The sequence below is a fragment of the Poecilia mexicana genome, unplaced genomic scaffold (genome assembly GCF_051168715.1).
Source record: "Poecilia mexicana isolate PSO_F unplaced genomic scaffold, ASM5116871v1 scaffold_2, whole genome shotgun sequence".
Taxonomy (NCBI): domain Eukaryota; kingdom Metazoa; phylum Chordata; class Actinopteri; order Cyprinodontiformes; family Poeciliidae; genus Poecilia; species Poecilia mexicana.
In genome coordinates, this window is record NW_028263371.1 from 46,554,797 (window position 1) to 46,580,878 (window position 26,082).

Here is a 26,082-nt window from a genome sequence, read left to right on the forward strand (position 1 = left end):
TGCTGGGCTCTGTTCTTACTTAAGGTTTTATTTAATGGTTATCATGGCAGTCTCCAGTAAGAGCAGACGGTTGTGACAGACTGAAATGATCCCAGGAGAGGAAAAGCTAACTGCCAGACCATCAGTCAGTCAAAAGTCTAACAGCGCTGCGGACAGAGGCTTCTTCAGCTCTAGACACACGCTCTTAAAGCCTGCCTGGGGAAATTATGGATCAGACTGGAGTGTCAAATGGCTGTTGCTTCAGAAGTATGTGACCTCTCTGGCAGCAGTTAATGAGGTAGTCAGTGAGCTAAAAGAAGCAATATGCAGGAACCTCAGAGAAGGCGCATCAAACAGACTCCTCTGTATGTCACAGTTTTCAAAGTGTCTGGCCAAGTTGTGGAAGAGTTGAAGGCATAATATATTTTTGGGACAACTCTTCAATGGAAAAATATTGGCAAAGTTAACCAGGGTTCAAATTGTGTGTGTCATACAGAATTGCAAGGAGGCGAGGGTGCACAAACGTCGTATTGGAATGTGTCCCACAGGCTTGCATCGCTTTGCCTGTCTAGATTGACTGATTTCTGCTGCTTTTGCACACCCTGCCAAAGATGTGGGCTGCCCTTCGGTTTCGTCTTGTGCCTGCTATCAAGCTGTACCTGCTTGGGTTTAAGGTCCTGCTGGAGCAGCTACTAAACAAACGTTTAAAACTTCCAGGTTAGTTCATTTCGATTTCAGTTGTTAGACCAAATGTTAGACAAGTTGTTGGCTATTCGGCGTTGTTTAGACTCCTAGCAGTAACGTAGAGTCCTCTTAGTTTACGGGAGGATGCACGTACATACAGCAGCTGCTCTGCTCATTCTAATTCAGTGAGTGAGCCGTTAACTTTATTTCGTCACGGAAATGACCGTGTTGTGCTAAAGTAGCCATGCTAGCTAGGTTATACAAAAGGCTGAAAACACTGCTTTAAATTGTTTTCTTGGGTTGATTATGTTGCCGAATTTTCCGGGATGACCTACTAATTACACTAATTATAAAAATTTGCGATTCGAAGCGTTTTTGTTTGTTACAGGGGGATTTGTGATTAAATAGTGATTTTTTTTTAAATGCAGTTTGGTTTAGATAAATTTAAATCCTCTATAAACTCATGTACATCAAAGAAAGCGCTTGGCCACAATTACCTTTGGTTAATTTAATTTGCTCATATTTAATGTGCGAAAGCAGCACGTCATGTGATTATTCTATGGAAAAAAAACTCTATTATTCCTATTACAATATTATGCCAGACGTCCACGATATCAGAAAAATCTGCATCTAAGCTCTCCTCTGATTGCGATATTTTACACACCGATATTGCAAAGAGAATTTTGCCTGCTCTGGGTACCAAGCTACATTTACAGATTGGCACTGATTAACTGATCTGGAGTTCATGGAGTTGGATTGAAAATTATTCTATATTAATGCATATCTGTCCCTTATTTGCTCTGTAGAGCTGTCTTATGATAATGTTTATTGTGAGTTGACAATGCATCAATAGAATAAATTAAATTAATGTTTTAAATGCTAGAATATATATAGACCATAATTTAGTTATTTTATACTTGAAGTCTAAATGGGTTTTTGTGGACTGTCAACAGCATAGGTTAGTTATATGGAATTCTTACATGAAATTATATTCTCTCTGATATATGTGTCCTCTTCTGACTCTGCCAGTGATGCCCAGACAAGATGGCAAGGTTGCCATAGTGACAGGAGGAAGCAGGGGAATCGGCTATGAGGTGGTCCGGCATTTGGCCAGACTTGGAGCACATGTTATCATAGGTACAGTATCAAGCACCACATCACTCAGATGAAGATGCAAACACATATATACAAAGGTATATCCCCAGAGTATAGGTTAATTTATTTGGTTGTAAAGGAGTTAACAGTTTTAGTAGCTTTTATTATGTTTATAATAAGATATTTTTTAAGAAGAGTTATAGTATTTAAAAAAAGATACTGCAGAAAATGAAAATTCTGAAATATAGCTAGTTTTCTATTGCTCTACCAGCATTTCCATTGTCATATTGCTATATTATTTTTTTTCTTTAGACACATGACCCCCAACAGACCTCTCAAACTTACCACTTAAAGCACTGTTACATTGACATGTGACAGGAAGAAGCTGGAACCGAACCTTCAATCTTGTGATTGCATGACGACTGCTCAACTCACTGAACCACACAAATAAAATCAAACAAATATCACAAATACTATTAAAACTAGAAACCTCAAACAAGCCACAGGTGAATCACTGGACTCCTATGGCTTCATGAGCGTCTACATGAAAGTGAAAATCGAAGGTGATTTTCACTCATCTGCCACCTGCTGGCTCGTCTTTTGGCTACTTTAGTAGTTCCTATCTGTCCTCAGGTGTCTCCCCAACCTGAGCCAGTTCAACTTATGACTCACAGCAAGATTGCTCCTAAAAGGGGAATCAGGAGCCACTCTCAAAAGCTGTGCTGCACACAAGGAAAATATGAGCGTCTGAGAGAAATAGTTTTCTATTCAGCTTGGTGTATTGTGTGATCTCTCATTCTGCATTACCTAGTTTAGGTGTCATTAGGTGCAATTTGTGTCTAAATTTAAATTAGCAATGTGGTGCAAAGTGGTTAAACTGGCCTCTTAACAGGCCCACATATGGACGCAATCAAAATTTGTATTTGTAGTTAAACATTTTTACTGGCCAAAAAAAAAAAACTCCCACAAAGAAATACTGATTGCAGTTAAGATGCAAATCTTTATTTTTGTGCCATAGGTAAAAACAGTGAATTTAGTTTCGATTCCTAAAACAAATAATAAATAATGAGGCTTACTGCAGAGGTTTGTAGCATTGTTGCTGTTTTGCAAACATTTCTTAGTCACAGATCACTGTAACAAGATCAGCAGCATTCACTATTATGCTTCGACTGTACAGCAGAAAGCCAGAGTGTTTGCTAGAATTATAGTTGTACTATAATGAGATTTGCCACGTAGAAGAGTGTGCTATGGATGAATAAATAAATCACACAAGAACTCAGTCAAGTGTCTATTCCGGCTTCAGACAATCCCTTGTGATTTTTAGACTAATCCCACATCTGATAACGGCGCACGTATCTCCATTGCAAATCCACCAACTGAATTCATGAAGTGTGAATATTTATGGTAAAGTGGATCCCGCTCTGATAATGGAGTGGATGCATATTTCAGGTAGAGTGTTAGCATAGTGCTTGTGTGAGGAGGAGGTGAGTTTGTTTTGAACCTCTGCTCCCTCATGATGGAGCAGAGTTATTTTATTTTAGCAGAGTGCCTCGCTAAAATAAAATATCTCCTTGAACTTTTCCACATTTTGTCATGTTACACCCACACAACACTTGATCATATTTGTACTCTTTAACTTGGGGGATAAGATAAAATATTGATTTATTTTGATGAATGAATTAGTGTGGGATTTCAAAAAGATACTGTTTAATCCAGAAACAATACACAGTTTACTTAATTTACTTTTTGAAAAAAAATGAAGTTAGTAAATGATTTGTTTGCTCCTTACTTATTTTTTGTTGACAAACATTTTAAAAGTCTGGTAGTGTTTTCCTTAAATCCCTGTGTATTAATAGAAAAATAAGTAAAAATGAATTTAAATTAACATCATCTTTAAACCCCTATTTTGATTTCCACCCATTCTGGAAAATACCCAAATTTCTTAGTGTAAATATATGCATTCATCCCACTGGCAATTTTGTTTTAATATTCAAAAGACCAATGACCCTGCAGATGATAACTGAAAAGAAAATCAGACATAGAAGTGATAGTGTGGTGATTTCAAACAGAAAAAAAATAAAACAAACAAGAGTGATTGCAGTTATTTTTCATGGTTAAGGAACTCAGTTTATAAAAGATGTCCTGCATTCCTATCAGGCAAAAATAATCCCTATAAACATGTTCCTTTCTTTTCCTGTCCTTGATAAATTCTCCTTATCTTGTAATGCCTCTCACAGGTATTTGATACACAAATGTAAGACTCACATCTTTTTTGATGGATAATAATGTCACTGCGAGCAGATTGCACTTGTCAGAACTTCATAAATCCGTCTGCACAATTTGTTTTAAAACTCCCCTTTGTAAATGTTTCTGTCTGAAACGGGGCAGCTCTGTCAATATTGCAAATATATCATCAACAGCAAAAGGAGCAGAGATCATACCTCTCATTTATTAACATTTCATTGCAGCTAAGTAATAAAACCTGACAGATATTGTATTCTGACAACTAGGTAAAGAATATGCTGAGCACTTACCATAAATCCATCTCAGATATTTTTGGCACTTTTTTCTTAACTCTAATGGCAACAAGGTGAGATGCATTAGTTGTGTTTACAAAAATGATCTTTCTAATGACCCGTTTTTTTTTCTGCCATGGCAGAGCTTATCTATAGTGGATTCCAATAAACTTCATACCCTTTAAACATTTTCACATTTTGTCACAGAACAGCTACACACTTCAAAATACTCTACAGGGATTTTATATGACGGGACACATCAAGATATAATGTAATTTTGTAATGTAAGAAATTTATAAATGGTTTTCAAATATTTTAAATAAACATTTAATTGTTGATTACTACTGGAAAGTGAACTTCCCTTCAGTCTTAAAACTTTTTTGCAAGTTCTAATTTATAGGATTTCCTTGTATTTCTTTTCATCGTTGTTTTTGGTAACTCTTGAAGGACAGCATTCCGGTGGCAGGATGCTGCCACTGCCATTTTACACCATTGTAACGGTGTGTTCAGGGAGCTGAGTGTTAACATTCATCCACAAAACAATGTGATTGTGCTTCAAAGATGTTCTGTTTTGGTCTCTGTGTCGACTGATTTGTTTGTTATGCAACTTCTGAACAAAATTGGTTGCACAGAAGTTTATCGAGCAGCTTTGTCTGGAATCGGCTCAGTAGATTTTCTGTAGTGTAACATCTGTTTATTAATGTGCCTTTTAAGTGATTGTCAAAAGGAATAAAAATAAAGGACTGAAAGACTCCAACCTTCTGCTGCCTGCTACCTGTGTGTTTGTGTGACCCTTGTGCCATTTCATGCAGAGAAGCCGCATGCGTGAGCCTTGACTGAACCACAGTGCATCGGGGCAAATAATGCTGTGCCCTTGAAAAGCCAAGTGTAATAATCCGAGATTAGTGTGTCAGAGAGGAAATGTGAATGTGTGTGTTGCCTTGTAAAGGTTTAAGTGAAACTGTTAGTGTGTGTGTTTGTTCATGAGTTTGTTTGTCAATATGTGGCAAATTCTTACATCAAATTAAATATGCAGAAATTTTTATGGTGTCACTTTTTGTTAAATGATCATTTCCTGAAATTTGTATTGATTTGTGTTGTATTTGTTTGGCAGACTAACTCGTGACGTTTTTCATACTTAGTTTTGTTTCAAATGTCTCTAGTTCTAAAATTAAGATGAGTTGTGCAGTAATTGCGTTTTTCTTCTGTGTAGTCCAGCAAGAGACACCCATCTCACTCCTTTTTGTCTTTGGCTCTGCATCATTTTACTTTGGGTTGCTTTGATGTTTTTTTTTTTTTTTTTTGATGAATTTAAGAGGTACATGTCAGATCTCTTAGTTAATCCAAAAATATTCCACTTCCATTTCACGTTAAGCTACATAGAGGATCAAAACTGACACAATTAAAGATAAAAACAGAAATATACATATTTGTGCTTTTACTTTTAATTCTGCCAGTTTTTCATTACGCTACAGTCAGAGGCTGATAAAGTTCTTTCAAAATTATTGAAATATGTATTTTTAGTTTCAAATTTAAAATGCAAGATTTTTCATCAACTACATAAAAAAATAGTAGTACTGTATATTTTTCAAATGATACATTTTTTTATTGCAGGCTCATGATTTGGGGATTTTGGTGAGGTTTGGGTACCTTGTTACATTTTACACTTTATTTTACACTGTGAAATAAATTCTGCATAAATGTCATAGAAAATATGGAATTGTTCATTTGTTTGTCAATCTAAATCTTTCTAAATTTTATACATATTAAGACAAATCTAAAATAGTTAACCATTTCACTTGTCATAAAAGCACATATTACATAAACATTTTAGGTTTGTTTTAATTTTGCAAAAGCACCCTATAATTTCCAGTTTGTCATTTCACCCTTTTTAAGGATTCTTGTGAGTACCTCGCCTTTATTAAAAACATGTTTGATCCATCTTTCTTGTAAAGTGGCTGAATTACTTCAAAAGCCAGATGCATCATTCAGAACCAGTGCTTTGGATTCATCCAATTTTTTTAGGGTTGTACAATTCTGAAATTTGCATATGAACAGTGTTATTTTATCCTGTTTTTCTAAAGCTTTTCCCACTTGTGTTCTCCATTCACATCTTTTTAAGGACAGTGTGCACCATGCCAAGAAATGCCAGGTGTTTGACTAATAGCTCCTTGGAACCTGCTAAACTGGTGCAAAAGCACTATTTTATGCTTGTCAATCTGTGTTATCTGAGGCATCTTTCAACTGAAGGAATATGAGGAGATGACATGCTTTAGCTAAATTTTGTCTAACCATCCTAATAATGGTCCACTTACATGAAAAGAGCTGTTTATTGGGCCCAGATTGTAAAGGAATTCACAGTGATATTACACTTTGCCTTAAAAGTCTTTATTAACATGTCTTAACTTTTTAAAATCAATGTTGCAGTCTGTATCAAGAGTTCAGTAAGTTAAAAAAAGACTTTTATAAAATCTTTAACAGGTAGATCTTAACACCGGGGAGCTTTCATCCAGTCTTCATTTAATTTGAAGGACCCATCTTGGAAATATGGTTTTGTAAAATGAAGAAATAGAAGACTTGCATAACAGAAAAGCTGCATGTATTTCTCTTAAAACGCCTCGAAGGCCTTGTCAGACATAATATTCATCTGTGTCTCCGTGTATCTCTATTTTAGGTGGAAGGGATGAGCAGAGGGGTCTTGCTGCCATCAAAAGGATTTGTGAAGAGGACAAGGAGGCCAGAGGTAGCACTGTAAACACGTTAGCATTCACGCAAATACTTCTAGAAAAGCAGACTCAATTTAGCAATGAAACATTTTGTGCAAAATCTCAGCCTCAGCTTTGTTTTTAGAATCTAAGCACACACACATACCTGTTTGCACACCTGCCGGCACATAAACAGAAGCTTTAATTAATCTATTCTTAACTACTTGGAGTGCCCATGATGAACAAAGACATAAAAATACTGCAGGAGTGCAAACAACACAAACGCTACACTATCAGTCGTTTTCTCGCTCCTGTTCTTTACATTCAAAACCCAGGCTGACCAACAGCTGTAAACCCAGAACCTGGCAACCATTCAAATTTGTGCTGCCATGTTGATGAATTTGAACACAGACATGTTTTTCCAGTGAAAGATGTGCTGCGCCACGGCAGAAAAAAGAAAACCGTTTCTAGAAAGGAGGCAGGAAAAGAAATGAAGCCGCAGAGGAGGTGATGGAGATAAGAAGAGACAATTGATAACTGAAATTTATCACTTCATCGACTAGAGCTTAAAGGGTTCTCTTTTTTTCGTTTTCTGGTGTTGAGAAATTAAATCGGCTGACCTTCAAAGCACCATCAATTCCAGCAGTGTCATGACAAGGATGTCATAACTTATTCCTTTCTCTGCTGAAGAGGCCTTGAGTTTAAACTACACTGTATTTCCATCGCAATTGAAGTTATGCTTGACTTGAATTTCAAGTCGAACTATACTTAGCTTGAATTTATTGGTAATTTTTTTGTAAAACAGTACAGAATACGCATCACTGGCAGGCTTTACGTTTATTTGCACCTGTTAGATTAAGCAATAGTTCAAATGTGTGTGATTTTTGGTTCTTTGAATTAGGAGCTGCGCCAATCAGAATTTTGAAATAGATTTCCTGTCTCTAGATTTCCAAGGTTTTGACCTGGAAATCTAGAGGTTAATTTAGTCAATTTTTAGTTCATCCTTAATTATTATTTACTGGCAAATTGTACATTTCTATTTTTTTGGTTTTTGTTTGCGAGTTTGGATCTTCCATAAGCAGCAACTTCAGTTTTTTCAGTCAACATGTTGTTTCACTACCTTTCTTGTCATGATTTCCAATGTGGGGAGTTTTCAAAGTTCATTTTATGTTATTGTAATAATAATAATAATATTTTGGGGGACCTATTAAATTGAGTGATCGATGGGTGGTCAACAAAATGCTTTAACTGACTATTTTCTCCATCTGAAATTTCAATCTGAAAAAAGGAACATATGAAATGAAAAGTAGCTGAAAAAATATCAGCCTGTCTAAAGACATGCCACTGGATTAGAAAAGCACAAAGACGCAACAAAGCAAAACTGAAATTTTTCTTGTTTGCACGTTTCTTATTTTGATAACAGTTATGATTTAAATTTAAGGCTAGAAACATGTTTAAAAAACTTCTGGATTTGCTGATTACCACTACGTTGCATCACCTGTCCTTGCAAATTACAGTCACATTTTTTATAAAAAATGTTGAATACCTCTCATTTTGTTTATTTAGGTAGAGTAGTTCTCAATAGAGCAATGCTATTTATTAAGCACGACTTTGGCATGTGTGCTTCGGCCTTGTGGTGGAAGGCTGCAGAGGGCTGAGGGTGTCAGGTACTTAGACAGCAGGCATGTAGCCGGTGTCATTGAAGTCGATTTCCCTGGATGCGGCCATGGTAGAATTGATTACTTCTTTTGTAATTGGCAGACACTGAGACAGAAGGGACATGGGGGTGTCTACAGCCAGCTGCTTGTGCGCTGAATGCGAATGTGTTGATGTGCGTGTGTTTGGGCGTGTAGAGCGAGACAGTAATGGATTCTCATTAGTATGTGAAGCAGCAGCCTTAAACATCTCTGTCCAAAAGGCCTTTGGCACCCTTCCCAGTTTGTGCACATTTGTCTGTTGGGAGAAATTGGCGACAGTTTATAATAGACATGTGGGTTTCAGAGGTAGTTTCATCTGATCACTTCATGGTGTCACCAGTGGAAAGAAAATCCACTTCAGTGCTGAATGTCTTTATTTGTTCGAGTTCGTTCACGCATCATTTATCTTTTAGTCTCAAACTTAGAAATGGAGATGAAACTAGAAGTCGACATACACCAAATAAGAAGACACACACATCTTTTTTTCTCACTGTCTGAAGATAAATCAGACGAAACCTCTTCACTTATTACTGAACCAACATCTTGGTTTAGATCCAGGCATGCCTATCTGTTTGGACAGCCCAGTCAAAGTCCAGACCTAGTTCCAATTGAGAATCTGTGTCAAAAACTAAAACTTGATATTCCCAGTCTCCATTTGATCTGACGTGAGTTGTTTTGTGAAGAAGAATGGAAAAAATAAATAAATATATATATATGTCTCAAATGTGCAGAAGTAAACACCAAAAGACTTGTAAATGTAACAACATTTAAACATTGTTCCAGAACAGGGCTCACTAACATGGTGCCTTCAGGCTCCAGGCTGCCCCTGAAGGCCACATGAATTGCCTTTGGAGCTGTTCCAAGGATAGATAAACCATTAATTAATAAGTTATGTAATTAAAAGTAAATTTTGTGTATCACACTGCTAACCCTTTGTGTTACTTGTTACCCATGAAGTAGCTCTCAGTTGCAAAAAGGTTTGTGACCCCTGTTCTTGAATGTAATGGTTCGTGGGAGCTGAATCATGGAGGATTGATTTTTATTGGACTATCACATAAAACCCCAGCAAAATACCTTAAAGTTTGTGGTGTGAAAGCGACAAACTGTATACATATAAAAAAAAAAGTCAAGGAATATTAATACTTTTCCAAAGCACATTAAATCAAATAATGCTTTAAATATTTATTTTTTTCAGGTATTTTTCAAAGCAGAAGTACAACCTCTTTGCTCCATCTGGCATCCGTTTTCAGTGTATCGGCTGGTTTAAAAACAGCCTCTGTCCCCAGAAAACCTAAAAACAATCCTGCGGGTGTATGATAATGACTTCAGACCACAATTGAGTGCTAGTCCATGAAGTTAGGGCATTTTACCTTAAATTATGAACATGTACATAAACACACCGGCCGTTTCTGTATATTTGCTGCAGGCAGTTCTGGCTGTCCACTAACTTTAGTCACGGTGCATTGAAAGTAGCACAATGTGCCTCAAACCATAGACCTAAATTAAGAGCGTGAAGCAAGGCAAGCTGTGTAAGTGTGTGTGGTTAACACGCATTAAATTTCTTTCATCTTTCACCTAACTCCAAAGTGGTCGACTTTATTTTTTTTCTCTCTTTTTTTTGTTTTCGTCGAGCTCTGAGATCACACATACTGGAAGGGGAAGAGAAAATATATGCCTGAGTGTTAAACACGTCTTTTTATTTTTTTTTAAACGTTTTTATTATTAAGAAAGTAAATACATGTTTGAATTTGCAGCTGTCTTTACTCTGGTGGTTGCAGCATCACATGAATGGTACAGACTGGAGTTGACTGAACACCAGCCAGCCTCCTCTCCCTTACAGCAGCTGAATAAAGAACATCTGTGGAGGAGCTGACACTGGCATGCTGCCCAGAGCTAATATTCTTGGATTCCACTGTTTTATCAGACAGCTCAAAGTGAATCTATTTATATTGCTGTCTCCGAGAGCTTGTTCGGAGGTACCGGTTCATTCATTGTGCATTTTTTACTCCTGAATCAAGTGGTAGTTTTCAGATTTGTAATTAAATGACAAATCTTATTGCCTTCGTCCGGGTCAAACTGGGTTATTTTAAGGCCAAAAATCAATCACGAAATCAGGTCAGAGGATAAAGCTAAATCATCCCGTTCTCACAGGGATATTTACCGACACCTTTAGTGAGTAATGCAGTGTCTCTGGTCTCTTGGTAGCCAGGGGAGGATTTTAATGTGTTTAACAGCAATGCATTTTAATATCAGATTTAGGTGTAATCCTGCTTAATCACAACTACTGTGGTCTGAGTTGGAACGCTAGCATGTTAAAGCCAGGTGGAAACGGGGATTTATGAGAAGCTAGATGCACTCCTGTCATTTCTTTATTCTAACTACTCTGCTTTGTACAAATTATATCATCACCTTATTCTGACCATGTGTTAATGTCTTCATTTTCAAAATGGTGGTGGTAGTTTATGGTTTCTATGACAAAAATAGGTGTTCAGCAGAACTTTCCTTAGTACCGTAAATATGGTGGAAGGTCCAGAAACCAGGCTTGAAAAATTTAGTAACATTTTACAATTTTTGTTTCTCAAACTGCTGGAAACCTGGATTAACACAGATGAGAAATGGTTATATTTTTTCAGACTAAACTAGCCTTTAGTGATAAAAAAAATAACATGATTACAACATTATGAAAAATATGTTTCCACACTGGCAGACTTTATGAGCACTTACCTAATTGTTTTTGTATCTCCGTGTTCGTTCAAGTTCATCATTTTGTTGGATATCACTTTAAAGGATGTTTATTCATTGTTTTATTTGATTAAATGAATGGTACTTCCTCTACATAATTTGTGCAATGTTGTATTGAAAATTGAAGCGACATATACTACTTTTCTCTATCAAATCTCTTTCTCTCTCTTTATATCTGAATTGTTAAACCGAGACTAAAATATTGTTAGGTTTATTAGTTGCCTTTATTTTTCTCTGTTTGATTAGGTACTGCTTTTGTGCTCTGATTAACTATTTATGTACATATATTGTGTGCCAAATTAAAAAAAAAAGGGGTTCAACTTGGAACTGTTTTCTCTTCCGTATGTCACACAAAGAGCATCCGATTGGGATTCAAACCAAAGCCATTTCTGTTGCAGAGATGACATGAAAACATGATGGTTGAACAGGTCTAAGCTAAGGTTGGAAAACGCTGATCTCCAAACAAGGCTGTTGGTTTGGATGAGTTCACTGATCAAGAAAAACTGAAAAAGATCAGATTTTTGATTCGATGTTGGATGTTAAATACACCCAGAGTACAGAACATTTTGGAAGTTATGCTGAAATATAGTATATTTCATCTTGCAGCTGAAGGTTCTATGAACAATGTTTTCATCTTCAGAACTTCAAATGAAAAAAAAAAAAAACTGAGTGATTTTCATGAAGCCATACAATGCAACTGAGCTGGAAGCTGTTAGAGCGAGAAGAAAACTCAAAAGTTACCTTCTTCCGTTCTAAGCAAGGTTTTCTAAAGAGACACTATTTGCATTTTGTTCAGGCTCTTGGATCACAAGAGATCAAGACTTTTAGCAGATAGCAGGAAGGCTTATCAGAGTTCAGTAAACATACTCAGTTTTATCCTTTTGGGCTTTCAGTCTCTTTCCCAGAGCATTTATTACATTCTACAGGATGTACAGATGGAGAATGCCGTTTCTGCTATACTAAGTGTGCAGATCGATGTGGTCAATTTGTCTTTGTTTTAAAATGATAGTAAATCATTTATTAGATGTCTTGTTAAAGCTCTGATTGTTGAATTTGAGTTGTTTTGGTATCAGGGAAACGGTTTATAAGAACTCGAGATCGGAATCGGTCTCAAAATTCCAATCAGTGCAGATTTCTATGCGCTGATTGGTTTATTCAGCTCGGGTCGGTTTAGCTTGACAACATATCTGCTGACTGTTTGTGTAAATTTAGGAATTGTTTTCTGGGGGAAGTAAAAAAAAAATCTCTGAGCTTAAACAAAAATTACCTGAAGAATGTCTTATGGAAAATTTTATTTGCTAAAATAAAATTTATTTGCTCCCCTGGCAGCTTCTCTGTCACCAGTCAAATAAAGATGGGTCAGTTTTTACTGCTATTGGTTGTTGATTTTAAAGGTACACCCATTATTTCACTGTGTCACTGTTTCAGTGTCTGACCATGTCATTTGTCAGTTAAGATAATCTTGGCTGTTTCATATAGTTATGAACCTGTTCAAATCTCTGATCTCTGGACTAGATGTAATGAAATATGGTAAACTATGGCCGCTTATCAAAACAAGACGACTGAGCAATGGTAGATTTGATTTAATTGAACAACAGATTTCTTTACAATAGACTGAAAAGATTATAGACAGCCTCTATTGTATCTTTCCACAGGTGGACAGAAGTGTGTGAATGAAGGCAGATCATGGAATAAATACATCTTTGTTTACACTTTATACTATACTATACTATAATATACTATACTATAAAACTATTGTATTTTTCCTAAAGTTCATGATGTGCTGAGAATATAATTCAAACAGGATTAATTCTGCATTCACAGAGATATAGGAATTTCCCTGTTTTTCTGGAGAGGCAAATGCATCCCCATAAAGGAAGCAAATACATGCTCACAGCCATTCGAATACAAACACTCTCATTTTTCATTATGTTCTCTGCGCGCCCTTTCAATCTCTCTGTCTCACACGTGCAGTCAGAAAGAGGTGAATGGCAAGGCCTGGAGATAAGTCTGCTATCAGATCTTGATCAGGGACAGCCGCACTCTCACCGTCTCTGCAGCCTTTTTTTTATTATCAGTCCCATCAAATCTCCTCTCCGCTGTTTCCCTCTCAGTCCTCTTTCTGTCTTTGTCCATTATATTTGAACCTCTTCAGACATACAGGGGTTATACAGTGGAATAATATATTATTGCCTTCTCTTAGAAAGTCCTGATCTGTTTGTGTTGTGTTTGAGAGAAAGCAAAAAAAATAATAAAATAAAATAAAATAAAAAGGTTAGAACAAGACCTTTATTTATTCAGGTTTGGGAAATAAAGGAAGTGCTTTTATCCATAAAAGTTTGGATTAAAGCCTTTAAAGCGGGCTTGATAATAAAACTGCTCCTACTCTTTGAATATTTTGAAGAATTTATGTTGTTTGAGGTATACTTACCAAACCTAATGAACTGTAAGTTCCTCTCTTTAACATTTTTACTATAATCAGGCAATATTCTTTATAATATGTACTGTGAGGTACATATTAGATTTCACTGTCATGTTATCATGCAAATTATGAAGCAGTTTAAGAGGCAGCACATGACATATTTTCATGATGCATTTTAAGTGTTTGTGTGAATCTATCAGCTAGAAACGAGAACCAAAAAGATACAGTGTAGTTCTTATTGTTCTGCTTGTAATGCTTGAAATTTAACTCTGTAATAAATCTAGAGGTGGATGGATCGTGGAGGGAGAATCTAAACCATTTCTTCATGAGATGAGTTTTCAATTTGCTGCTCGAGATTCGAAATGACTCTGCATTCATGACCGCAACGGAAGGGGCATTTTGCTGCTACAGAGCCGTTGCAGGAAAAACACTGTTGCCCATCAATGTTTTCATTTATTGAAATAGTAAATGAAGAACAAAGCAGAAACAAGAGCTCAATAAAATTTGAAGATACTATTGCCTACATTATTCCGGGGGTGTAATGTTTTATTTCAGCTTTTTTTCCTTCTTTTGATTTTGGAAAAACAGTAGTAGTTTTGTGACCCACTTTAAATCTCCAATTCTCCAAAAAGACAAGCTTTCAGAACGTAGAAACCTTTTTGGCTTTCTTGCAAAAGCAGAAATGTCTGTTTCCTTTAATCTTTTGCAGCTTAATATTCTCCGAGGGGAAAAACAAACTTCAAACCTAAGGTTACGTTACATTGTTAAACCAATTATTCATTTAATGTAACTATGCAGGAAACTTTCTGTGACTGATGACTTTTAGTCATTTAAATTGCATCCAGAGGTGTCATTTCATTTTTTAACACCTTAGGTGTTAAAAATTATGAAAATAATTTCCTACAGTCATTAAGTCTATACTTTATTCTTTTCCTTCATTAATTTCCTTCCTCCTGTCCAAACAAAGAAAGAACTTGTTTTTGCCTGCTTCTTTCTCATTTGCTTTATTTTCTATACTTTCTTGCTTTCGTTTCTTTCATGCTGTCTTTCTTGCTTGCTCTCGCCGTACCTATCCGTAGTTTTCAGAGGTATCTAAGAACTTAAAACATGAACTCAGCACTGGCAGTAAATTCATGGTTAACTTTTCTATCTTCCGTTTCAGAAATGAATTTGACATGACAAATGTGCAGGAACCCTGTTCAAAGATAAACCATCACCAAAACGCAGAGCCATCTTGGCTCCTTTGTAGGACTCTCCTACCTCTATCTTATGCACTAAAGCTCAGATAGCAAAGTCTTAAGCTTTGATGGGTTCTGACAAAATTAGTAATTTAAGATATGAAATGATGGACTAAGACATAGCAGTGGGAGAGCCCACTATAAGAGATGATTAATACTCTCTTTGATGTTTTACTGGCAAAAGTGCTTGCAGGAATAATCCATTTACAATCGCTTGTGTGTGTATGTGTGTGTGTGTTTCTGTCCATTCCAGTGGAGTTTGAGAAATTGGACCTTGCTTCATTGCAGTCAATCCAACAATTTGCTGTGAGCTTCAAGAAGAGGAACCTGCCACTTAATATTTTGGTAAATAATGGTAGGTAAGACACATGTAGTCTTAATCTGTAGAGTCGTCATTTACATGAAGTTCCTTGCAAACATATTCATACCTGTTTGACCTTTTTCACATTACGTCACATTACATTGAATTTTGTGGGTTTTATGCCACAAAATTTTATGTGATTATTCACATAGTATTTCATGGGTATGAAGTGAAAGAAAGAGATAAACATGTGAAAATGCTCTCTGTCAGGGTGAACCACGGTGGATAGTTTTCTGGAGGAGAAACAGCTGGATGTTTTCCTCCAAGGAGAACAACTGTGAAAACATTCAGCCAGAACTACGATGTATTGGATTAGTTCAAAGCATATGCATGGGCTAGAATGATCTAGACAAAAATAAAGCTGAGAGTCTGATGCAAAAGCTTGATACTCATGAATGCTCTCCATCTAATCTGACAGAGCTTGAACTTTTTTGCAAAGATATTTAAATCTTTCACTCCGAGGCTTAAAGCTGTTGGCTATATTTCAAAAGCTACGCTGCTGTGATTGCAGCAAAGCTGAAAATGCAGGCCCAGTCCTTTTTAGATTTTTATTTATTTGTAATAGCCAAAAAAAAGAAATACATTTAATTTTCTCCCGACTTCATAATCTTGCACTGCTTGTTTGTGGACAGGTAAAATCTCATTAAAATTCAATGAGGTTTGTGCTTGTAACATGGCGAAGTGTGGAAAAAGTTAAAGCAGTATTAATACCTATGCAAGTGCATTACTTTATGTATTCAGCACAAGTTTTAAATCCTCAGCACTGAAGTGTAGTTTTAATGCTGTCACCAGTGTCAGAATTTAAATTCTGTGCAGAGGATTTAAATCTCAGTTGCACCGTTTGGAGAAACATTTTACATATATACATAGAAATTGAACTCAAGCACCTCTTTCCTCTTCATTAAACTCCACTTTAGAGGCAGATATGACCCGTAATATTAACGTTTAAGTTACTGAATTATTCAGTTTTGTTGTGTTTTCTGTATCTTCCTCTGTTCGTCATGAAGGTCATCGCTAAACTTCGAGACGTTAATCTGAGCTGGGCTTTTCTAGGAGTAACGTGAGCAGTACAGGAGCTTTAAAAAAAAGTCTCAAAGTGGATAGGTTTTAATTTAAAATGAGATTTCCGTGATCGTCTTTAGGTCAAAATTACAAATAGCTTTGGAAATGAAAATCCGCTGACATAAATGAATGATTAATTGATGCTAAAAGTCCCATTATCTCATTTCAAACTTGCCAAGGTCTTGTAACTTCCTGTAAGTAATCACTGATTGCAGCTGGTAGCTTCTCTATGCCAGGACTAAAATGGTCTGTTTAGGCATGCAGACAAGCGTCTATGAAATAAATTTCAACAATTTCTCTAAATCATGTTTATCCCAAGAGTTTTTCATATGAAATTGGACGGCGAGACGATGTGAGACTCTGGGTGACTGATGGCGCACAGACCTCATATTAAATTAAGCGGTTGTTTACCCGTGATAGATAGGGTTCATTGGTGCAGCATATGCAAGGGAGCAGCACACAATTCTCTTTCTTTGAGTTTTGCTCTGAATGGTTGTTGCATCCAAAGGCCCTTTCCTGGTATGCCGAGGAAGCAGTCGGTTTTTGGGAAGGTTGCCAATGTCTGTCACCCTTGTCGTTTCCGGGCGCAACACGACGTCTGCGCTGTTGACATTTTGAATCACTGTCAGGTTGGTCAGAAAGTGAGATTGCTCATAGCATAAAGAATTTCTGATCGGAACAAGAGGTGGCAGTGAGGACAGAAAGCTAACGACTAAATCAACATGTCACAAGCAGTCCCTTCTCGTTTGTCATTTTGATTGCTCCTAAACAAGAAACATTTTTCACAACACGTTCATTTTCGATGGCTGAGACACGAGGTACACCCCTGCTTGGTCACCAGGCCCTCACACACGACAAGTTCTAGCTGTAAAATCGCTATCAGATCCTATTAACTTGAGGTTGATGTTCCTTGTGAGAAAGCTGGAAGTTGGTTTACAAGTTTACAAGTCGTTTTGAAGGTCCGTCGTCCTAACAAAGCTTTCTTTTTTAACGTACTTTGAATGAACGGTGAGAGAGGAACCTTTATAATGCAGTAAACAAGAATCTGTACCATTAGATTGAACACCAGCACAGCAGTGTGCAGTCAGATTTGTTCCCCCAAGCAAAATCTGGAGTATTCTCCTTGGTCCAAGCGTTCCTCCAAATCTAATAAAAAGTTGAAAGCTGTGTTTATTATGATGTGGGAGTTTTTTCGCATACGAAGCTAGTAACAACAGATATGTTGACTTTTGTTTATCTTAAGCCGGTGTGATGCTGGTTCCTGAGGGCCGAACTGAGGATGGGTTTGAGCAGCACTTTGGTGTGAACTACCTAGGCCACTTTCTGTTGACCTGGCTCCTCCTGGATGCACTGAAGGATTCGGGGAAGTCCGGTCACGTCTCCTGCGTGGTCAATGTTTCGTCGTCAGCTCATTCCATCGGGGAAATCAGACTGAATGACTTAAACAGCTGGTGGGTACACACTTCTTCCACTTTCATGAAATTTCTACACATTTTGTCAAGTTACAGATAAAATTTGGTTTGATGATAGACCTTCACAACTTTGTACAGGATCTCGAAGTGGAAGAACATTTTTTCATGATTTTTTTATAAACTAAAATCTTAAAAGTGAAACACTTTTATTCAGCCTTTTTCTGGAATTGCAGTTTGGTGTGTCTCTACGGGTTTAACACATGTAAAGATTTAAATTTGTGCCCATTCTTCTTTGCTGAGTTGCTCAAACTCGGTAAGATTGGGAGAGTTGCATTCTGGGTGACGGACTGTGTTTGTTTTCCCTCTGATGCCTTCACAGAACATCTGTATTTATACCGAGATTGAATTACACGCAGGTCGTGGTAACAGTTTCAACAAATATGTAAAAAACATTATTCTATAAATGTTATATACTGCAGCTTTAAGTGCTATTCTAGAAGCAACAGCATCGTAAAAGGGAAAATGTTAATTGAATGGTACAACATTTACAAGTCCTGGATAACAATTATCGTCTATCTGCCTTGACGGACCATGAAAACTTTATATCTTTTGCTTAAGGAATGATTGTGGTATTTTTTCCTCATTCAGAAAACAATTTCATACCAGATGTTGTTACACTCGATGTCTTGGTGTTTGCATTATCATTAGCTGTTTCAGTTTGTTTTGGCATTGATGAGAAGAAAATTGTTTCACGTGTCTCATTATCGTCTCAGCTCTTATCACTGCTGTCAGGAAGTATTAGCAGCTTAGATTCTTCAATCTTTTTGCTCATTTGCATGTCCATGGGTTATAGCTGATGTTCTTTAACTTTCATTCGTGGCTCTGAAGTCTTCCAGGCAAAGCACTTGTGATAGAGATAACCATCTGTAACATAAAGAAAGATCTAACAGGTCTTTTCTTGTAGTTTTGTGTTGCGCTTGTAATGAATGTGAGATACAGATCTGTTTAGAAACAGGCTGTCGCTCTGTTTTGCTTCATCATTAATGTGGCGTTGGCATACAAAGATATCATCATATGGAATAATTGTTGGGGGGGGGGGTTATTGCAAACATGGATATGAGGAACTTTTTATCCTTCTGATAAATAAATGGTAGCCTGACATTTATTTTGTTTTTCATCAGTTTTTTTTTTTTTTTTCTGCTCTGCATCAAACCTGACAGATTTATTGCTGGGGATCAAAGGAGGCACCGTGTCAATTTTGAAGTCTTTTGAAAGAACAAAAGGGATTATTTTAGGGTTCCTGCTTTGTGAACTGTCAATGATATCACAACTGCATATCACAAAAGTTACCATAAAATCAGTCTAAGCTTTCACATGGAAAGCTAAAAACATAGACTGACTAATCAGAGAATACTGTTGATCATTCAGATTTCTGATTTCATTTAATAACACACAGCTGGACTCACTATTTAGTGTCATTATTAAAGTCTAAAGTACCGTTGTGTTTTCTGTTTCTTCAGCCAACATTATTCAGCTCATGCTGCTTACTGTGGCAGTAAACTGGCCCAAGTGCTGTTCAGTTCCCACCTTCACCAGGAGATGCAGAGAGAAGGTTTTCCAGTGGTTTCATGTGCCGTGGATCCAGGCATGGTGGATACGGCTCTATATAAGCATCTCTGCACACCTCTACATTTGGCACAAAGTCTAATTGCTCGGATCCTGTTCAGGGTAAATGTTCCACATTTTCTAAAAATATATATTTATGTTTTTTTTAAGGAGGAAAAACAAACCCCTAACAAAGACATTGTTTAATTTTGTGCATTGCTTGTGTTTTATTGGAACAAAAAACCCCAACTCCAGTAGCTCCTCTTTGTGAAGTGAGTGATAACTCTATTTAAAAATCCTGTCAGGAGCACCTGGTTGTGGCTGACTAATAGCAGAATAAAGTTCTTACCACTTCTTCATTATGGCACCTACTTTGCACACTGGACGATTCAGAAGCTGAGATTTACACATGCAGCCAATGCACTCAGTATGTTTTGCAAAACTCAGGCTAAGAAGGTTTTGAGAGAGCTCTCTTCTTTTTCCCATCACCAGCTGCTTGTGCAATACCATGGTAACAAGAAACCTTTTTTGTAGGTCATCAATTAGCACTAAACCAATAGATCAATAGACTGACAGCAGAATTGCTTTAATGTCCGTCTTCCTATGCCATGTTGCAACTTCCTTTATATGTGTAATGCCTATTCCTTGCTCCATTCCACTTTATTACGTGTAACCTAAATAATGTTTGTACTTAGGTTTACATTTCTTCTCAGAAACTATTGTTGGTGGTCATAGCCCTCGATGTGAACAAATGCAGTCCTACAAAAGAACAAATGAAACTTAATTTTGTACATACTGTGATCCGATATGGCTTGCACATGATGCTTACAGAACTTTTCATGCTCTTAGGAGGCATTTTAAAATGTGTTTATGGTGACAGTAAATCTTTCTTAAAATTTCAACAACACTGCATCCAACACTTAACGTCTGGAACAAACGCACACTTTGTTTGAGCCAAACTTTTCTTCCTTATCTTAACCTGCAGTGACAGCAGTCGTTCTGCTTTCATGCACAGTAAATACTGTTCATGCTTTTTCTACTGCCCTGTTTTTTGTCCATGCTTTTGCTTTAGATATGTATGTAAGAATACCTTCTTGGAATCTCAAACTATTTTGCATGTAAATGTATTTTCCATAGACTCCTGCAGAGGGCGCTGCCACTGTACTGTCAGCCACTTTGTCACCAGCCCTGGATGAGGATTCTGGCGGAGGCTACTGGGCCAACGGGCGAAGGGAGATGACGACCCCGCCTACATTTGACCCTCAGCTTCCATTGAGTTTATGGGAAATCAGCCTCCAGTTGCTGGGATTACAGTAACATGGGACTCTAAAGATGACTAGGAGGACTAAATCTATTTGAAAGCATCACATAAAGACCTTAAACTTGGGCTTACATTATTTCTGACCCTTTTTAAAATTATTTTCCAAATCTCACATGAAGGTGTTGGTCGCACAGATAGAACTGTGATTGGTTGCGTAGGGTTTGGCAAGCTGTTGTTCCAGACCTGCTTATGAAGGGCTAAAGTGAATAGAATATCTCTTTATATTATGTTGTTTCATTTATATTTCTTTCTAAGCAAACAATATATGCAGACATACATACATTTGTGTCATTCAGCAGAATCACTAACCAGATTTCTGTAATCAATAAATTTGTTCTTGGATATCAATAATTGGCCATCTAAAAATTGCTAAATCTATGAGTTGCAAAACAAATTTTTTTCAACTATCCAAATATTTGGGTTAAGTGATGACGAAAAGGTACGCATTAACAAAAACAGACTTGAACTTGGAACAATTTTCCCTCAGTCTGTGAATGACTCAACATCTGAAAAATAATTTATTGCAAAGCCAGGGTTTCCAGGTGTTTCTTTTTCTCCATCAGTTCAGACACAAAAAAGGAGAAATCGGTCATTAGTTTTTGTTTTTTGATCTGTACATCGGGGATATGTGCGCAGTATGCACAGAAAAGTCTAAGATGAACTCTTCTGGACCCAATAAATGTTGATGGGGAACAAAACAATAATCGGTTTTGGAGGAAGGGGAAAAGGAGAAAGCACTTTTTACTTTTTTGTTTTTTGTTTTTTTCTAGCACACAAACTGTGATTGGTTCCCCACAGCTGCAGCTAATGCCACTTTCTTATTTGGCGCCACACCCAGTGCATTGTGGGATGGAAAAATCTCCACGATGTGAATAAAACTCTATCTGGTGAGCTGATACAGACGCTCACTCGGAAAACACTGGAAGCAGCACATCCAGGCGAAGGCTTATCCAGCAAACAAACACAGCTGTCTCTCATGCAGGGCTACACCCTCACACAAGATGCGCCATAATGCCCTCTCCACTGTGATTAATGCATTTTAGCATTGAAGATCAAATGTTTATCTCAAATTGACATTCTTAGGCTAAATTCTTTGCCATTTAGAAGTCAGCCTCTTATCTTTATTTGCTGTATATAAAGCAATACTATCACTGTGGTAGCTAATTTAGCTACTGGCACAGACATTCAGCAGAGAAGCAGAGAAGTTCCCGATATATGAGTAATTTGAAATTTCTCTGTCTACATGTACAAAGATGTTTAATGAAGAGATTTTTAGTGTTATGCTTTTTTTTAAGAGTAGCTACATTTAAAGGTTTTGCCTTTTCTTAAGTAGATGTCTGGATCCTTTTAGGGATGCAGCTCACAAGGTCTCCTCCAGAAAACTGTGAGGTCAAACCGAATCCGTTACTCCTCCCTAAATGAGAGCGTAGATAACCTGCTCTGTCCTTTTCCTGTTAATTTATTTGGACAGCTAAAGGTAGGTGGAGGACTTCATTTTACTGGCCTGTTGTTTTTGTAAAAGTCTACCAGATTTTTTACTTAAACCTGTAGTATCCTCCTGCAACTTTGTCTGTCAGCAATTGTCTGCTTTCTACAAAACAAGATGTCATAAAAAGGGAGGGTTCAGTTTTAGATTGGTAGTAAAGAAATGTTTAATTGTGAAGATCAGGACCTCACTGTGAGACACAGAGAGGTCTGTATAATTTGTCCAGTGATTATAATAACTGTTAGTATGCCCTGCTATCCAGTCATTTTTTAAAAATATATTGTTTCAGATCATGGAGCACCAGGGTTTTCCCTCAACTAATAGAACAAAGGGACTCCCTCAAACACGAAAATAAATTGCTGGTCAGCTGGCTGAAAGAAAACTCTGTTATATTTTTTACTTGCTTCCAAGAAAGATACATTTGTCACAGAATATTTCCGTTAGTTAAAAAACAAACAAACAAAAAAAAAAACACAGTCTTGGTGTGTTTTTCACTTCCTTGGTGCATACCAAGCGCATGCATAGCATAGCATGAGACTGAGCTGTTGCTATCACATCATCATTTCATTTATGCAGGTTTTATATTGTTATAAATGTACAGTCTGAAAAGGTCATTATATAGGTAACAGTTTGGTGGTGAGTACTGTACAAAGATGATTTTTTTTTCTCTCAGATTTAGACAGAAAACCACTCCTTTTTAAGTCAGTAACCTCTGTCCGGTTTTGTCATTTTTGAAGGTTGACTTTAATCAAAGACAACATTTGTCCTGCTTTGATATTTGTGAGAAGTTTAAGAGAACAGGCTGTTGCAAAACACTTGAACAGACTTTCAGACCCTTTGCTTTGCTATGTTCGTCAGGTTTATTTGTAAATACAACAAAATGTTGAGTTATGACGCTTTTGCAATTTCTCCAAGTCCAAATATGATTTATTAATAATTTGATTTGGACATACAATTGCACCAGAAGTCCAGTAAATGAGTTATCTCCACCTTGACCAGTCACAACAGTTTTGTGTCATTGCTTCAATTACATTAGTAATTCAATTCTGAAGCAAACAAATCATTAGATGTTTGTTCTTTTTTTCTTTTTGTAGGTTCATAATTGTGTGAGGACTGACTACTCAATGCCAGCAATATTTCTCAGTGTTGTCACACAATACTCGGAAACTGTTCGCCTCAATGCTTCCTTGTTTGATTGTGACTCCCTTAGGCTACTGGAGTAAATAACACACATATTCCCACTGAAACAAATGTGCTTGCTTCCTGTGACACAAATGGAAAAAAACACCAGCTTACAACTCAGCTCTGCTCTTCTATAGAGTGCAAGGCTACAAATGTGTGCTACATCCTGTCAAAGAGCTATCTAGTTTTTCTCAGTCCAGCTGCTTAACTAGGTGTATTTAAATGAGGGAGAAGTGAGACAGAGGGGACCAAGAGAGCTTCAGACTTTCATCTGAGCACAAGGTTATCCAAAGAGTGAGCGTTTGACAGAGGCACGAACAAGCAAGTGAACTGTCCGAACTTAAACTGCAAATTTAGGAAAGGAGCTAAAACGGCTCCAGTAAGTAGTTGTCAGTGGTTTCGTCTACGTGGTTAACTTGTATTTGATTATTTAAAGTGCTGGAGGAGCCCAGAGGAGGTGTGTGTAGATTGAAAACGCTTTAATAGCCATTCCTTTGACTGACCTGGGATTACATTTATATTAAATGTTCTAGTCCCATGTTTTGCAAAATCCTAAATGTGTATATGTATATGAGGAGCTGAGTATAAAAGGGGAGCCAGATGAACTGAGTCCTTACTTTGGGACAATTAAAGTATAAGAAAATATGTTTGTTTTCCCTGTTCACTTAAAGCATGGAAACCTTATACTTGTTCTAAGTCCAGGCTTGCATTTTTGAGACTCAACAAAAAAAAAAAATGCTCCCACCACAGAACCATGGTAAAAACTCAGTTCATCTCGGCCCTTTGAGGTTTTAAGAAAAACGTGTTTTACTTTTCTCATAATTTTTGCTGTTGTTGAGATGCACATCTTATTGCTTTTTCTGTGCCTAAGAAAAAAAAAAAGAACTCCCTCTTATGTGACTGTGAATTTTCTCATGTAGAACTGAACTAGTAGTAACTGTGATACCGTCTTGTCCCGTGCATTGCCGTAAGTTTTTTCTCTCGAGAGCGATGGGATGGAGACCGTTTGGTTACGTGCGCCTGTATGCGTGAGTAAGTGTCTGTTTAGTTAAGGGAATCGATGTCCATGTTTCCTGTCTACGGTTGTAACATTCCAGCAGCAGCCACCCCTATTTTTTCTATTATCCAAAGCCTCTCAATAAACATATCATTGTGCCACTCGCTCTCCATGTCTTTGCACCGTCTCATCGAGAATCTGTCAGCCTGAATGTGCTCAGAATGAGACTGCCAGCCTCAAGCAAAGTCTGAACTTTGGAGACATTCTCAGATCCATACGTGAAACGCACACTGGTATGTCCCCATGTTTCCGTCATTTCAGAGGACATAACATTTCCTTGGATAGATTTCCTATTTTGTCTACATTTGTCTTATTTTAAGCCTAGTATAAAATATAGTAAAAACAAAAAAATGCTATCTGCAGATTATTATTTTATGAAAATGTGGGGGAAAATCCACATATAATTATAGCCTGCATTGACAAAGGTTTGGCTTAGTTTGATGCCCATGAAAGATATTTGAACAGATTATCCATCAATTTACAATATGGCTTATTCCCATATAAGGATGTGAATAAGTGGCACAACCTAAATTTGGTTAGCGGAATATTGCCGAGAGCCTCACGCTGACCCCACCATGTTCTTTTCTTACTATAAAACAGCATGCTGCCATTTCCTCTAGATAAATGACTCACACATACCTAGCTGTTCAAATGAGGATAAAATGAAAGATGAATTTTCAGACCAAGCCAATATTTTCTGGTTTAGAGCTGATGGTAGGACAGAGGTTGGCATAGCTCCTCTGGGCCATAAACATCTTTCCTCAAGCAACAATTTTATTGGTATAACTGATTTAAAATACCTAAAAGCTCAGAAACAATCGATTAAGACAACACACAGACTATTTCTATATAAGTGGTTATTTTGAACGTACAGTACACCTGGAAATTTAAACAAATGTTGCCTTGACGCTGCAGATATGTCTTTTAATGTTCAGAAGGTAACGGCACCTTGTTTCACTGAAGTTGCCCCAAATTTTCAGAGATGCTGAAAGATGGTAGTTGGTAGTTGGTACCATTTTGGATATTGTGGGAGTGATGCGAAGTTATGTCTGCTGGGTATCAACCCAAAGAACCTCATATCTTCAATATTGATTCATTTTGCACTTCCACAGGCAAGAATCAGTGATTTCACAGGGAGGAAAAATAGGCACCATTAACAATGTGGGTGAAGGAAATGTTTGCATTGGAAATGCATGGAGAACATTATTTGATTGTCATTGTACATAATCGAATTAATTACCTGAATATGTTTGCTTATTCAGTGAAACGTATTTATTTAAAATGTTGAGAAAGTCAATAAAAGTATTAAATATAAGTATTTAGCTGCTCAGCCATGGAACCTATTCCATTAAGGAGGTTTTAGTTGTTGTTTTGTAAAGAAATAAAAATAATATATATCAACATAAACACCTTACCCCAGTAATGAATGTTGAGGCGGCAGCATCAGAGCTAGGGATCCAAAAAGGCTCAACAACCTGATGTATGACAACTCAACCAAGGCATATTCAACAAGCAGAG

General features: G+C 37.0%; 1 protein-coding gene across 1 annotated transcript; it reads left to right on the plus strand.

Annotated features, from left to right (window-relative positions):
• The first annotated feature begins 118 nt into the window (after positions 1-118).
• Positions 119-24,665, plus strand: LOC106918871 (polyprenol dehydrogenase). Its single transcript, XM_014988912.2, has 7 exons — positions 119-696; positions 1,693-1,800; positions 6,949-7,017; positions 15,332-15,433; positions 17,745-17,952; positions 19,434-19,641; positions 20,656-24,665. Exons 1-7 carry the CDS (start codon positions 591-593, stop codon positions 20,833-20,835), a joined length of 981 nt encoding a protein of 326 aa, XP_014844398.1. The 5' UTR covers positions 119-590; the 3' UTR covers positions 20,836-24,665.
• Positions 24,666-26,082: the final 1,417 nt, after the last annotated feature.